The following is a 16,337-nucleotide window of genomic DNA, read 5'->3' as shown; positions in this document are numbered from 1 at the left end:
CGTTCACTTTGCATGGTTAGAAACATACACACACACAGACAAGCACACACACACACACACACAGACAAGCACACACACACACACACACACAGACAAGCACACACACACACAGACAAGCACACACACACACAGACAAGCACACACACAGACAAGCACACACACACACACACACACACACACACACACAGACAAGCACACACACACACACACACACACACACTTATATACACATAATTTCTGTTAACTATGTATGTATAGTGGGAACGTCTAAGGCGCGACTAAAGTTATTTAGGTACTAAAATACATATATAGTTGTTTTATTTGTCACATCTAAGCATTAATTATGGCAAACTTAAGGCAGGCTAAGTGATTACTTTAAGCCGTAACTGTAGCTGTAAACTAAAACAGTTAGTTTGTATGACACACACAACTATTGCGGACACACACACACACACACATACATATAGTTACATATAGCATGTACTTATAAACCAGATGTAACGGTTTTTAGACATTAAGTGTTGCCACTTGTGTGAAAAAATGTATGGACACTCGGGTTAGCTGCGGGCAATAATATGTATTTAGTTAACTTAAAGATTTTACGTATCACACACACACACACACACATACACAGCACACACAGCACACAGCACACACACACACACACATATATATATATAGAGCTACATATTATATGAAATGTTTTTTGGGTTTCTTTTTCTAGACTTTTCTACTCGTACTTTTTAGAGATTAACATTAGAACCGAACCTGGTACAGCGTTAAATGCATTGATTATGTAATGAGACAGACAAGTTACATACATACATAGATACATACATAAACAAAATGAAGAAAATACAAAAAAAAAATAAGAAACGAAACGAAACGAAAAAAGTAAAGAAATACATACATACATATAGAGAGAAAGAGAAAGAGAAAGAGAGAGCGAGAGAGAGAGAGAGAGAGTTGCAAGGTTTTAGTTTACGGTAAACTTAATGAAATTTTTTACAATGTATTTATACATACCTAAATTTAAATTTTTAATTAATTTTTTAATGTAATACGAACACAGTGCCTAAGTAATATCAAAAACAAAAATACAAACGAGTATAAGCGATGCAAGTAAGTGAACAAAATATCTGTCAAGGACATTGTTACTAAAAAACAAAAACAAAAAAAAAAACACAAAAACACAAAATGATTAAAAAATTTATGAATAGAACAACATATTAAAATACATTATAAAACATTGGATGGTGACAAACAATTTCAAACAATTCAACTAACTACATAACTAGGGACAAACAATACATAAACAATTTAATGTACATGTACTAAATGGAAAACAACAAAAAACAAAAGAAATAAAAACAAATCCAAACCGAATTGCATAATTGTATAAATGTAACTGACATACTTACAATATTCAGAGCGCTAACTAAGCTAAAAACAAATACCATACTAATAAATATAGCAACGTACCCCCTACATACGTCTCTCTTTCATAAAACCAATACATGCATATATATATATATACATGTATATATATCTGTGTGTATATGTATCTAAATACTAATTGTATCGACTAGAAAAAGATAAAAGAAACACCTCCAATAAGATCTTGAACTTTTACTTCTTGCAAAACCCCAATTCTCGACGGATTTGATTTGTTGCCCAACTACCATATATATATATATATATATATATATAGTACATAATGCTCTAGGCATGCCACGTACTCAGAAAATGACATCAATTGCAATTTGAATATTATTTACGATACGAAAAACAAGAATTGGTTTGCATATTGAATTGGCTTAAAAAATGGCAAAGAAAATGATGTTAATAAATGAAGAAAAAAAAAAAAAACAAGAAAATGGAAAATGGAAAATTTCTATCAAAAATACGGAACAAGTATATCGATAAAACGCTTTTTGTTTTGTTATTTTGTCTGGAAATTCAAGTTCAAATTCAAATTGTTTATTCATTTTAAGCAAGTACTTAAATACACGAAATGAATTACAAATTTCTAATTATGTTTAAAATTAATGTAGTGTGTAAAAAAAGTTTTAAGCAAAAACAAAAAAAATACTTTGAATATATACATAAATTGCAAGTAAATAGAATAAATGTCACTCACTCTTTTTATTTACACTGCCTTCACAATTATTTATTGTAGATCAGAACTATCCAGAAGTTGGAATTGGAATTGCCATGAATCAAGTCGAAATTCGAATTTCGAATTTTCGAATATACATATTCAAATTCTCCATAAACATAGAGTAGAGCTTATAAGAAATTTGAATAGCAATGAATCAAGCCGAATTTCGATGAATACTCCTTTTTTCGAATTTCGAATTTTCAAATATAAATATTCAAATTCTCCATAAAAATAGAGTAAAGTTTATAAGAAACTTGAATAGCAATGAATCAAGTCGAAATTCGATGAATATCCTTTTTTCGAATTTCGAATTTTCGAATATAAATATTCAAATTCTCCATAAATGTAGAGTACAGCTTATAAGAAATTTGAATAGCTATGAATCAAGTCGAAATTTGATGAATACCCTTTTTTCGAATTTCGAATTTTCGAATATAAATATTCAAATCCTCCATAAAAATAGAGAAGAGCTCTTAAGAAATTTGAATAACAATGAATCAATTCGAAATTCGATGAATACCCTTTTTTCGAATTTCGAATTTTCGAATATATATATTCAAATTCTCCATAAAAATAGAGTAGAGCTCTTAAGAAATTTGAGTAGCCTCTGAAACCGCAATGCTCCAAGTCGGGGACTGCCAAATAAGAGTTAAAATTCTGAGTTTGGGGGTTTCTAAAAGAAATTAGTATGTTTTTATTACCCCCATCAATTTGGGGAACTGCAAAAATAATATTTGCACAAGGCATCTTCGATCCTATGACAAATAGGAATTTGTTCATAGAAAATAGTTATAGATCGAGTAGGTCCGAAAATACAGAAATACAAAATTTGTCAAAAAGTCTACAAAATGTTGGAAGCCATTCTATTTTTTCTGTGCAGTAGCATATTATATTTCCTCGCCCGTGTCGAAGAACCACCCGCAGGCGGAGGTTTTCTCTTGTGCCGACATATAGTCCTATATACGGTAGCCGCGGGTTTCGTCTTTATGCATGTAAGTGTCTTGGCATATTCCAATATCCTGCAAGGATTCCAAACTGTCGACAACTTAGCGCTGAGCTGTAAAAGGAATATGGCAAACGTCTTTGTGTTTTTTTGAAAAAGATGTACATGTTTATTGAAAAATTTGAAATCAAGCAAAATTAATCAAAGAACAATTGCAAGTGAAATGAACAAAATAAAATAATGATGATGTGAAGCTCAAGTTCCAATGCAGTTGGTATAAAAATGCGCAGACAAACAACAACCAGTGGAAACCAAGGCGTGGACTAGGCGTGAGTGTACTAACTATGATGAACCTTAAAATTCGATGACTACTTGGCTTGGCGCCGTCTTGGGGTTGGTGTGGTAGGTGTGCCGGTTGGCGGTTTTATCTAAATGGTACAAAAATAAACAAAACAAAAAAAAGGCGGTATATTAGCAATAAGTCGTTCATATTTGATGTGTTCAACTTGCCGAACGTATGGGCTTGGGTGTGAGTGAATTTGCCGGCGGCGGATCGCGTGGATGCGGTCCATCCGGATGGCCAACAACGGTGACGGCAACGGGTCTTTGCTCAGAGCTGGCCCGCTCGTTGCTCTCGCTGCGTGAGTTCGAGCCGGATCGCTTGAACATGCCCGACAGCCGACCACGCAGATCCTTCTTGCTGGATCTCATGTCGCTAGCTACGCTTATGTCCGAATCGGATCCTTGAATCTACAATAGAGTATGTTTGGTTTTAATATTCGATACGATTCTGGTTCGCTACCCACCGATATTTCACTCTCGGAATTGCGACTGCTTTTGGTCAGACTGCGCAGCTTGCCCATGATACCCTTCTTCTTTTTGCGTGGTCCGCGTGGTATGTCGCTTTGGGTGGAGCCGCCGGACAGGCGCGAGTCGAGACGCGAATCTAAGCTGGAGTCGCGCACCAGTCCGCCCAGCTCCGAGTCAATGGACTGCATGGATGATACGCTGCCATCGTCCTGACGCCAAATATTCTGCAATAAGTGGGTTAAATGGAGTCCCACTTAACTTTTGGTCACAGCTTACCTGGTCACGTTGTATGGAGTGATCCAGCGATAGACTCTTGCGTATCAGGCTGCCATTATTGGCCGAATTGCGGGACAAACGGGCGGCTCGCTGAGAACCGGCCGCACTGGCCACGGAGCTGGTGCTGCCGTGCGGATCGTTCTCCTGGGAGGCAGCGCGACGTAGATTGCCGCGACGTATGCGACTGCGCTCCTGTTCATCCTCATTTAGGCGCTGGAACTTGCGCAGCTCCTCGGAGGCCTCCGCCAAACGGGCCAGCACATTGGCGATCTGGGCACTGCTCAGCGTTGGCGATGGACTGCGACTGCGACGCACGTTCGCCTGCTCCGGACGCAGTTTATTGTCGGCATAGGACGAACTGCGTCCGGATGAGCCACCAACTATTTTCAGATCTGGCGCAATTTTGACCAGCTCATCGACAGTCTGCAGCAGTGCACCCACTTTGCGCTCACCACCATCCTGCTCCATACGCCGCTTAATAAGCTCCTTCTCATAGCGTTCGCGCTGAAAAGATTATTAGGAAGGATTAGAGACTATAGAGTGCAATACCTCTTACTTTGATTATCGGTCTATCGCACATTAGACTGGCATGGAATCCTTTTGACCAACCTACACTAATACTGAGTCAAGTGGCACCTTCTAAGTACTACTACATTGTTCCGCAATGTATCTGTATCTGTATCTGTATCTGTATCTGTATCTGTATCTGTATCTGTATCTGTATCTGTATCTGTATCTGTAGCTGTATCTGTATCTGTATCTGTATCTGTATCTGTATCTGTATCTGTATCTGTAGCTGTATCTGTATCTGTATCTGTAGCTGTATCTGTATCTGTATCTGTATGTGTATCTGTATCTGTATCTGTATCTGTATCTGTATCTGTATCTGTATCTGTATCTGTATCTGTATCTGTATCTATACCTGTATCTGTATCTGTATCTGTATCTGTATCTGTATCTGTAGCTGTATCTGTATCGGTATCTGTATCTGTATCTGTATCTGTATCTGTATCTTTATCGTATCTATATTAAGAAGACTCAACTTTCTTCAGAATACTCTTTAGGGTGACAATTAAGAAACCATAATCGTCTTTTCAAACTGCTGACGATGTCTATTGAGGGTCATGCTTACCTCCCTGCGTAGCTTTTCGTTTGAGGTGCGCAGCTTGGCATGTACGTCCCGCAGCTCTAGGAGATCGCACTGAAGTTCGGCTATCTTTTTACGGCCCTCCTCCATTTCCTCTTCAGTCGCACGCTTGGTTTGATCGAGCTTGCGCTTGGACTCGAGTCGCTCCTTGTCGCGTTCACGTTCCACCTCGAAGAGGGTTTGGCGCAGATCACGCGCCAATGTGGATGTCTCTTGCAGCAGGCGTTGCTGATCCTCGCGCTCCTTTTGCCAGGACAGTTCCAGCTTGGTTTTCATGCCGGGCAGCTTTGTGCTGCCCGAGCCAATGACACGCTCCTCCTCAAACTCGTTCAGCTTCGACTGCATCTCCGAAATTTTAATTTCATTGGCACTGCGCTCGGAGACAAGCTCCGTCTTGACCTTGCTGGACTCCAGACGCGACTCGACTAGCTGATCTTCCAGATGCCCAATCTGCAAGAGACACTTGGTAAGTTCCTCAGCTTTAACTAACATGCAAGCAGTTAATTTTACCTGTTGTTCCAGGTAAGCAATTTTGCTCTTGTCATCGTCGTCGCTGCTGTGCATCGAGCTGCGACTCTGGCGGCCCGTATTGTTGGCTTTCAGATCGCCAATCTTCTTCTGCGCCAGCTCGAGCATCTGCTTGAAGGCATCTCTGTCTTTCTTGAAGCGCTCGCATTGGCGCTGCAATTAAATCAACATACAACTAGCTGATCTCTATAGCAATTACCTCAGAGCTTACCTGCATGGAGGTGAGTTCCCCACTGAGATTCTTCACCTGCTGCTCATAGCGCAAGCGCGTGGAGGCCACTTCGGACTTAAGCTGCAGCTCAGAGGCTTGCAATCTGCAAGAAGTATTACAGGTGAGTTACAGGTATGTATATATATAGTATATATCTATTGGATCAGGACAATTACAATTATTATCTACGATATCGTATAACCCAACATTATTTTAACCCAACCAAAAGACTTGCTATGAACTTGTCCTAATCCTACCTAGGTCTAGCGACTTACTGTTCCTTTAGTTCCCTGATCTCCGCCTCGCGTCTGGCACCGTGTCCGTTTAGCGAGGATTGAGCCTGCTCGATGCGATTGAAGTCGCTGAGTTTGCTGTTCAGATCATCGTTGTCCTTGCGCAGCTGGAACACCAAGTCGATGTTCATTTCGTTCTCGCGACGCAGACGTTCGTACTCGTGCTCCTTCTCGGCCAGCTTGTTCTTCAGCATGGTGCGCTCGTGATCGCTGCTGCCGCCCGTCTTGAGGGTCTTCACCTCAAGCTCTTTGATCTTCTTCTGGGCTTCGTTCAGCTTGCGCGCCATGTCCGTGCGCTCAATGCGTATGGTGTCCATGTCGGCCAGTTTGTATTTGCTGGCATTCAGTTCGGCCTGCAGAGTTTGCTTCTCCGTCGTAAGCTGAGCACGCATGAGTATGGTTTCCTCGGAGAGCTTCTCCCAGTGTGTGTTCAGCTCCTCGTAGCGCTTTTGCTCGCCGCTGAGCGTGGCTTGGGCCTCCTCCAGCTGCTTCTTTAGCTCCTGCACCTGTTTGCTGTCCGATTTGCTGGCTTTTGTTTTGAGGTCCTTGATGTCCTTCTCAAGCGATGTTTTCGTTTTCTCTGCCGCCTTCTTGGCACCGAGCAGCTCGCTGTCCAGTTGGCTAAGCTTGGCTTCGAGCTTTTCGCGTTCTTTGGCTTGCTTCTCCAGGTCCTTTTCTAAGCTGGACAGTTTCTCCTTTTCGCGCTTGTTGAGCATCTCCAGCGTGGCTTTGCTGGCTTCCGTCTGCTTCAGCTGGCTCTCCTGTTTCTTAAGCTTATCCTCCAAGTCCTTGAGTTTTGTGCTTAGTTTCTTGGCCTCCTCCTCGCTGCTCTTGAGCTTCTGCTCCAGCTCCTTGGCCTTGCTGCTGCTGCCATTTAACAGTTTCAAGCGCTGCACATCGCCCTCGGCCAGCGCGAGCTTTTGCTTGCACTTCTGCAGTTCCTCCTCTAGAGATTCCTTGCTCGTTTGCAGCTTTTTCAGCTGGCTGACACCGCTGCTGCCCAGCTGCACGCGCATTTCGCAGATCTCATCCTCCAGCTCCTCCACCCACTTCTTCAGATGACTCTTGGGCGTCAGATCGTTGACACGTTTGGGCGTTCGCGCTGGCAACTTGCCCTCGGCCTCCACTTGCATTCGCTTCACCCGGGCTGTCAGTTCGTCGCGTTCCTTTTGAACCTGGGCCAGTGCCTCCTTGAGCTTGGGCAGTTCCGCTTCGCTGCTCTTTTCCGTGGAGCTAGTCTTGCGCAGCGTCTGCAGACGCTTGTTCTCCTTGGTCAGCTTCTCGTTCTCGGTCTCCAGCGTGGTCAGCCTGGCCAGCTGGGCGCGCATATTCTCCACACTCTGCTCCTTCTCCTGCAGGCTCTTGCGCAGCTGGGTTAGCTCGTCGTTGAGTGTCTTTAGCTTCTTCTCTGCTGCGCTGGAGGAGCTGCCGAAACTGAGCAGCGAGCCCTTGCTGCCATTGCTGTTATCCTGACGCAGCTTGGCCTGCAATTCGCGCACATATTTCTTGGACTCGGCATTCTCCTTCTCCAGATCCTCCACCTTGAGACGCAGTATGGAGGCCTCCTGCTCGTTCAGCTCGAGCAGTATGCGCAGCTCCGCGGGATCATCCTCATCGGAGATGCCCTCATCACGGTCGGCATGCACCTCGGGCGCCAGTCGATGTGGATGCGGCGCCGGGCTCAATTTGCGAGCTGTGTATAACAAAAGTGAGTTAGGAATTTATGCACAAGAAAATACCCATAGAAAGGGGATGTTACTTAATAGCATGCCAGGCTACGAAGCGTTTAGTTACAATGTTTAATAGCTGGATTTAGGCGCAGTTAGTCACATTCCATGAGCAGCCGCAAAAAATGGCAAATTACTTTTGAATCATTCGTTAAAAAGCGCATGAGAAATATCGTTAGTTCGAAAGAATTTTTGTTAAGTGGGATTTATATATATATATATGACAAATCGATTTAATTGGAATATTACGAGTCCATGAATTGTTTTTCTTTACGAAATTACACGCTCTACACCAACTAAATCGATTTGATTTTTACATTTAATTCTATCAATTAGTAAATGTTAATATAAGGTATTTGTATTTTTCGAACAATTTTGATCGTACTTCTTGAGCGCGTTGCCATTTTTTTCAACTGCATCATCAAAGACTCATTTTCATCCTCGAAACGAGTCACCTTTTTCCTCAAATGTTCAGCCTGAAATGTAAAACACACATTTGATTGATTGTTAATGCAGTTAAATCCATGGCCAGAAGTCGTATTCGTATTCGAGGATAAAAATTCCGCCCCAGACATGGAGTTGGGCCAACAAAAAGCTGCCGCACAAAAGATTCTAACTACTTGGGTTAGCATTAGATGGAAACAAGAAAGAATTTGTGTGTGGTCCTCTTCGGCTGGCCGAAGTCTTAATACCCTTGCAGGCTTTAGTTTTTGTGATATTCATTTTGTATATGCATTAGCCTTGCCTTAAAAGTCATTCGATCAATTAGAGAATGGGTTTTCATTTTTGGGCAGACCTCAATTCCTTTACTACTCTCGTAGGGAGCAGCTGTGTGTTCGAATTAAATAAAAGGTAAAATATATGAAAATTGAATGTGAATAAATGTTCTGCTTGAATAAATGTTCTGTTTTCTCAATTTCTAAGTTACTTCGCAGAGTCTGCAGAAGGTGAAGCTGAGAATAAAACTGATTCTCAATAGGAATCGACGAATCCTACTCGAACTTGGCAATAAGGTTGTGAGCAGTCTTGAAGAGCATCTCGGCATCGGTTCGTTTAGAATAAAGCTCACTTCCTTTTCTATTCTCATGTAGATCAGACGCTCGCTTTAATACTATCACATATACCTATATAGGTACTATTAAAGCGAACGTCTGATTCATATGAGTATAGAAAAGGAACTGAGCTTGGTTCTAGATGAAATCGAATAACTGATGAAGCCAACGCTCCTAAGATTTCAAGAGATTTAATTATATAACAACGTTTATAATTTATCTACCACATTTCAAAGAGTTACGGATATTATACCCTCTGCAAGGGTATATCAGCGTATTTACACAAATACAATGGAGATACGTAAACAAGAAAATCTACTGCACTAAATATTGAGACAGATCGCAACCAGCAAAGACCTTTACAGAAGTAGAACTTGTGCTATCACTAATTAATTAATTAAAAATTTAATTGAAAAATTATTCATTCAATTCTCCAAGGAACTAAACGCCATAACCGTAGGTGTATAGCTAGAAATACTGAGACAGTTTTTCCAATAAATATTTCCAATAATATTTGGGCGCCAGACCAAAAAAATGGAGGGATCAAGGAACTATTCCCTGCTTCACTATGAATTCTAATTAAATAAAAACTATATTTGTATAAAATATATATAGATTTAAAATAAAAATTGTTCTCAAGATTTTTAATTAAGTTCTTTGAAGACGCGATCATATTCTTGTATTTAGTTCGTCAAAAAGAATACTTTTGAAATTCTGTTTCATCTATATATTATTCCATATCTGGAATCGATCGGCAAGATGCCCATTGCAACATTTTTGTAGCCCAAAATATGTGCAATCCTTTATCTATTGATATTAACCAACTTTTTTGGCTTTATAGACCGGAGATACATACTATGATAAAGGTTCTTTTGCTGGTCGGATCTGGGTGAGGAAGTTGTTGTACCTGCACCGGCGCCTGCCAGAAGCACATGAGACATGGCGCTTGGAAAGAGCAAGGAGGTGGAATTGACAATCCTTGTCGAAGTTGTGGGTGCAAGGAGCGTTACAAAAGGTGAAGTTTCACGTTCAACTGAATGATTTCGGGCGCACAGCTCGAAATGGGTTTGGGTGGCATTGTCGGAAGACTCGACCACATGGGTTTGTGTGTGCACAGCCCGGCTGTCGGGCATGGACGACGTATTGGTGGCGGCTTCGGTCTGAACTATGGACGCCGTCTGTGTGGCACGCGGAAAGCCCAAAGGAATGGCCAGCATATCGCCCGTTTGGGTGCCTCGATTGACTTGAGCCCGATGCCTGGAGGCTCTGGCTTTGAGTTGACGGCGCTTCGACGTGAAGTTGACAAGTGATTAATCATAGCTGTATGTGGTCTTAGGGGTGTGCCCTTACCTCCTCCTCGGCGAATTTCAGCTGATCCTTTAGGTCAGTTTCGCGCTCAATGGAGTCCTGCAGCTCGCGCTGCAAGTGCTGTGGATCTTCCTGTGAGCCGCCGCGTGTCAGAGACTCGCGCGTGATTTTCGCATCCGCTGACGTGGACTTGCCCAGCACGCCCAGCATGGGCGCCTTCTTCTTGCCCGGATTGCGCAGCTCCTCGGCCTCAGTCTGCAAGTGGATCGGGTTAGTTACAGTTCGTTTTGGGATATTTGCGAACTTACCTGCAGCTTGCGCGCCAGTTCGCTGGAGAAGCGTAGCTCCTCCTCCAGCTTTTTGACCTTGGCGCAGAGCTCGGTATTGTAGGAGCTTTGCCTTTCCAGCTCGAGTGTCTCGATCTTGCGCTCACTCTTCTTCAGCTTGAAGCTTAGGATGCGACAATTTTTGGTTGCCTTTTCGAGATCCTTTTGCAGATTAGTTTTCGCCTTGACCTCATCATCGCGAAACGTGTCCTGCACCTCATCCATTTCTGCCTGCAAATTGAGTATTTCCTTTTTGGCCGATTGATTCTCCTCCATGAGCTCCTCGCAAATTTGCTCGGCCGCTTGCAGCTTGCGCTTTAGCTCCGACTGGCTATCCTTGTGCTCCAGCTCCTTCATGCGCAGATTCAGCTTGCGCTTGTCCTCCGTCACGCGATCCAGCTGCTCCTTCATCTCGTTCAGCTTCTGCTGCAGCATCAGCGCCTCCGAGGCGGCGGTCCGATTCGAGGCGGTGTCCATCGAGGCCAAACGCCTCAGCAATATATCGCTCTTCTCTCGCTCGGCGCGCTCCGCTCGCGCCTTCATGGCCTCCAGATCGCTGCGCAGCGCAGCCATCTGTTCCTTCAGCGTGCTGGCGCCTGTTGCTGCCGTCGGCGTTGCAACAGCCGGCACGGTTTGTCTTTTGATATCCTTGCCGTTGCTGGCTTCCGTTTCCTTGCGACGTGTGCTGCTCAAGCTGCTGCTGGAGCTGGAACTTGAGGCTGAAACCTTGGTTTCTGTGTGACTTGATGATGTGCTGATGGCACTGGATTTCAATGTGGTTGTTGTGGTTGCTGCTGTTGCTGCTGCAGCTGCTGTGGTTGCGGCTGTGCTGGCCGTTGTCACCGCTGCAACCTTCTTTGGGGGCAGGGAGGCGCGTTTGAGTTCCGTCTGCTGATTGAGCGATGTGCCGGATTTGCTGCGCTCCGGTCGATCCGGTGCTGGCAATGTAGACTCGCTTTCCCTGTCAACCAATGGCAATTAGCCCAGCTTTTTTTGGAGCTCCTTACTTACTCATCGCGTCGTGGCACCGAACGTTCCCGGCTGGATTCCCTTGAGTTCAGGCTACGCTGTTTCTTCAGCAGATTCATTTTGCGCACGCGCTCGGCAAGACTGTCTGTCGATAGGATGACTAGCTCATCTGGAATACTTGAAGTTTTACTGGGGGAGGCTGTGACTCGGCCTTGCGTGAGCGTTTGTTCCACCTGTCGGTGGGCAAATTAAAACATATTGATTGATTGACTGACTGAACTATTTACCTCATTCATGTCCAAGGCGGTTGTGTGACGGCGCGGCGGTACGGGCAGCTTCAGGGTTACGGCCACATTGTGATCGTCGCCGGGACGTGCCGGCGTCGACGCAGCCGGATTGCGTTTCGCCGCATCCGTCGGCGGCTCATCGATGTCCGGCGTTGAGGCCCAAGACTGCGGACGTTTCTTTAGCTCTACATTGAAGTGTACAACTGAGTTCAGTAAAAGCGTCAAGTGCAGCGAATGCAAATGCAAGCAGCCGATTGGCCATCAATTGGTCACAATCACAATCACAGTCACGTTCACAGTCACAGTTTTTTTTTGTTTTTTTGAATTATATTCGGCGATGGCGATGGTGTCCACAAGCCCGTGTCAAATGAATGAGCGTTGGCCAGCCAAATGTGCCGTTATTTGTTACATAACAGTGCGGAAAAATTGGATTACATCAGCGTAACAGCACAGCACACACGATGGTAGTACAAAATAGTAGTGTTAACAAACGTTATGCAGATTAGTGTTGAGTGTGTGAGAGAGAGAGAGAGAGAGAGCACGAAAGAGAGAGATAGAGATGGATACGAGCACACACAAACAGTACAGTTGGTGCAAGAGTTCCGTTAAAACAGTGAGAGAAATACGTAAAGAGAACAAGAAAAAAGGAAACAGTTATCTTCGGCGTTGCCAAAGACTTCAATACCCTCGCAGACACATTGATTAACTAGATTACGATCAGCTTAGAGAACTTAATATACATATACTTTTTCATTTTTTATCAATTTGGATCTGTCGAAACAGAAAAAAGTGTTGGGTAAAGACAAATCTTTCAATCTATACCATCTAAGTTTGAGGTTAGGTGGAAACTTTCTTCGACTCTAATAAGAATTACAGACATTGGATTCAGGGTACCCTGAGTTTTCATTTGAAGTGTAGTTTATTACTAAGAATTGCTTTTAGGTTTTTTATAAATATATTCGGATCTTTCGCAAAAGAGAATAACCCCCAATTTATCGAAATATCAATACCTTCTGCCTGGGTATTCATTTAAACTTAGTTCTACAAAGTTTTTATGGTATTTCAACTAGAAACTGCATTGATATTTCTGTCTGTGCAGTAACTGGAATACCAAATATTAGGTCAAGTATTGGAACAGTTACAAAAAACAAACTACACCTGACATTATCTATTAAATTGTATAAATTCTTCAATCAAAAATCGTTACTTTTCGTAAGGTGTTTCCAAAAATTCAAAGCTTCAAAATGTGATGTTAATATTTGTGCACAGTTCAAAGTATGCAATAAAATTTGAGCTTTTTTAATAGCAACAAAACTCACTCTAATAATACTATAATAGAACTTTTTTTTAATTTCAACTTTATAACATATAACATAAATATAATTATTATTTTAGTATAGCGCTACTAAGTATCAGAACTGCGACTAGACTGTCAAGTTTATAAATTTGATTATTTGATAGTTAAAATTGACTCTAGCCATAGTTAAGAGCATTCGAAGATTTGAAGAAATTACCAGGTAAGCCCTATCAGTCATACCTATATCATTGCTGTTGCTTGAATTGGCGCTGGTTAAATTCTGGGTTGATGTCCATGTACGCGAGGAGGGCCTATAGAAGAATGCGATATATTATACATATCTAATGATTATAGGTATAAGCTACTCCTACCGCGAGCTTTGGGCATCCGAAAGATTTGGCGAGGATGCGGCGACATCGTCGCCCCCACGCCGGGCTCCATGTTCCTTATAATCACGAAAACAACGTTTACATCTTGTTGGATAACGTGTCTGCGGATGGAAGCCAAGCGGGCAGAGCTGATCGCCTTTCAGCGATGGGTACAGATGATGCATCTGTTCTTAAATAAATAATCAGCTGTGCCTTCTCTGTAAGTTCAGGAAAAAAATAAAATAAAAATATATTTATTTATTTTTAAAAAATTATATTAATAATGTTAAAATACGTGTATTCATATTTTATTCAATATTAATTGTGTGTGTTTACCTACTGACAACATTCTTAATTGTCAACGATTTTGCAACTTAAAATAAGTTTATTTTTCTGCACGTTAAGTTGGCTGCAGCTCATTTCAATCAGATTTCGCTTAAAGTTCTTAAGTATTGTTTTAAAAATTCTTCGAAAATTTAAAATTCTTCGAAAATTGTCATTTTCGCCCGATAATACCCATTAGCATATGCTATGCAGTTTAGATTTGCAGTGGACATTATCATATGCAGGGCATCAACTAAATTTAAACGTTTTCATTTAAGACAACGAAGTGGAATTTTTGGCATCGATCCAAGCGAACTGAAGAATGTTGTACATGAAATGTAGAACATTTTGTGCTCGCATGTGTATTGACTATTCCGTAATTCTGTAAACCCACAAAGATCTTAAACGTAATACTTGCATATTTATAGTGACATAGATCAATAAACCTTGAACGATTTATGTCTAGTAATTGCCCGTAAATCTACAGGCATGGGCTTAACCAGAAGGTGCTCTTCCAGAAGTTGAAATACCAGATAATATCGGGCCCTTTTATATGCATAACTTTACAATTTGCAATTGTATACAAAATTTAAAATACATTCCAAAAATGAGACAAGAGGGTCTAGTCGGGAGCTCCCGACTAGGTGATACCCTGAACCCTCTTCTTCCAACATCAAATGCATATATATATATATATATTCTATTTTAGAAGCTACATGTCAAGTTTAGTGAATCTAGCTCTTATTATTTACTAAAATTGCCCAAAAAACAGGATATCGATATCGATTTTTATCGATTGCTTGGAAACGGAGCGAGTTATCGATTATCGGAAACAACATCTAAATTTCAGTCTCTAGCTCTTCTAAGAACCTATCTTAGATCCTTGCGTTCATACATACGGACGCACGGACGGACAGACAGACGGACATGGCTAGATCGACTCGGCTATTGATGCTGATCAAGAATTTATATACTTTATGTGGAGATGCTTCCTTCTGCCTGTTACATACATTTTGATTTTGCTCAAATAAAATATACCCTTATACCCATTTTTAATGGGTTCAGGGTATAAAAATAGTTTGAATTTTGGAGGATTAAAAAAAACAAATCTCGCCTCTTTTTGGTCTATAGTTTATCTAAAATTGCACATATTTCAAGCTAATTAAAAAATTTCCAAATTTGTATAAAATTAAAATTTACGAGCTACTTTGAAAAAACTCAAAAAAAAGCCAATATTTAATAAACACCTGATCCAGTTATATGGACTTGCAGCAATGTTTATATAGATAAGCATGAGTTTATTTGTAAATATAAACAATGGCAAATGTTTACACTTCTTTCCATATATTTTTAGATTCTCAGCAGAGAGAGAGAGAGAGAGAGAGAGAGAGAGAGAGAGCGCGCGAGAGCCAGAGAGCGAGCGAGAGTAAGGCAGAGAATCCCCGAGCTCTCCACAGGTGGGCAACGCGCAGGCCGAGATCGCAAGTTTGCGCATGTTTTGCGGCAATTAAAATAATAGAAGAAAAAGAAAAAACACAATTGAGTGATAAATTGATTGGCTCAAAAGAGCTCACTTCGGAGATTCTACTCAGTGAGCGTGCGCCCTGGCATCTTACTCTTGGAAACATTGCAAATCCCTAGCACGTTAAAAATAATTATCAACGTTTTAGCCCAAAGTATATAATAGATATAGATAGATAGATATATATATTTAAGTTGCTTGTCGACTGTTTGCTAATTTCGAGCATTTGGCTTACACAAAATGATTCCGCATTTAGATGAATTTGGAGCTGGGCAAGTGGGAACGGGGCCACGCGGCAGCTGGTGCATCTGCTCCTGATCTCTGCGAGACGGCCGCAAATTGTGCTCAGCTTTTCATTTACCAAATGGTTAATTGCGTAACAGGTTTTAGTTTTTTGTCGATTTTCTTTAAATTGCACATATGTTTTATTCGAAGAAAAAAAACACAAAATATATATATATTTAAAAATGCAGTTTCAGCATTTCGATATTTGCTGGCTTCACTTTCTTCTTTTTTCTTCACTTTTGGAATATTCACTTTAAACAAATTTTTGAGACTGAAAAATTAGCTGTGTTTTAAAAATAGAACACAATTTTTCGTAAATGGCAGCGCACTTTCAATATAATCCCATTATGAATACTCAAATGCAAACTTTTCACAAAACTTATGTTTTAATAATTTTGCCACAGAATGCCATAGAAAATAATATTTGTTTACTTTTCGTTTACAGAATTTCGAATTTTCACGGCGAGCAACTTTTCCAAATTGGATTTTTCACTTGACGCACA

At 41.5% G+C, this 16,337-nt stretch overlaps 1 protein-coding gene and 1 long non-coding RNA gene across 4 annotated transcripts; one reads left to right on the top strand and one right to left on the bottom strand.

The window, feature by feature from the left end:
- Positions 1-2,943: 2,943 nt before the first annotated feature.
- Positions 2,944-3,578, top strand: LOC115760010. Its single transcript, XR_004017567.1, has 2 exons — positions 2,944-3,153; positions 3,212-3,578. It is a non-coding gene; the product is annotated as an uncharacterized LOC115760010 (long non-coding RNA).
- LOC115760009 (myosin-8) lies at positions 3,352-15,956 on the bottom strand. 3 transcript variants are annotated; one of them, XM_030701170.1, is made up of 16 exons: positions 15,785-15,956; positions 13,707-13,921; positions 13,576-13,646; positions 12,039-12,241; positions 11,794-11,984; positions 10,765-11,743; positions 10,499-10,711; positions 8,482-8,572; positions 6,352-8,062; positions 6,077-6,179; positions 5,848-6,018; positions 5,323-5,787; positions 4,191-4,694; positions 3,911-4,138; positions 3,615-3,854; positions 3,352-3,532 (listed from the first exon to the last, which is right to left on the bottom strand). In XM_030701170.1, exons 2-16 carry the CDS (start codon positions 13,886-13,888, stop codon positions 3,473-3,475), a joined length of 5,412 nt encoding a protein of 1,803 aa, XP_030557030.1. In that variant the 5' UTR covers positions 13,889-13,921; positions 15,785-15,956; the 3' UTR covers positions 3,352-3,472. The 3 variants fall into 3 exon arrangements, with proteins under 3 accessions (XP_030557030.1, XP_030557032.1, XP_030557031.1); XM_030701172.1 differs by lacking the exon at positions 8,482-8,572 and adding an exon at positions 10,062-10,434 and having other exon boundaries at positions 12,039-12,223; XM_030701171.1 differs by having other exon boundaries at positions 12,039-12,223.
- Positions 15,957-16,337: the final 381 nt, after the last annotated feature.

This window comes from Drosophila novamexicana, unplaced genomic scaffold (assembly GCF_003285875.2).
Source record: "Drosophila novamexicana strain 15010-1031.04,08,12 unplaced genomic scaffold, DnovRS2.1 tig00000387-arrow-pilon, whole genome shotgun sequence".
In the NCBI taxonomy this organism is placed as follows: domain Eukaryota; kingdom Metazoa; phylum Arthropoda; class Insecta; order Diptera; family Drosophilidae; genus Drosophila; species Drosophila novamexicana.
Note: the sequence above shows the minus strand (reverse complement) of the source record. Positions and strands in the feature narration are given on the sequence as shown.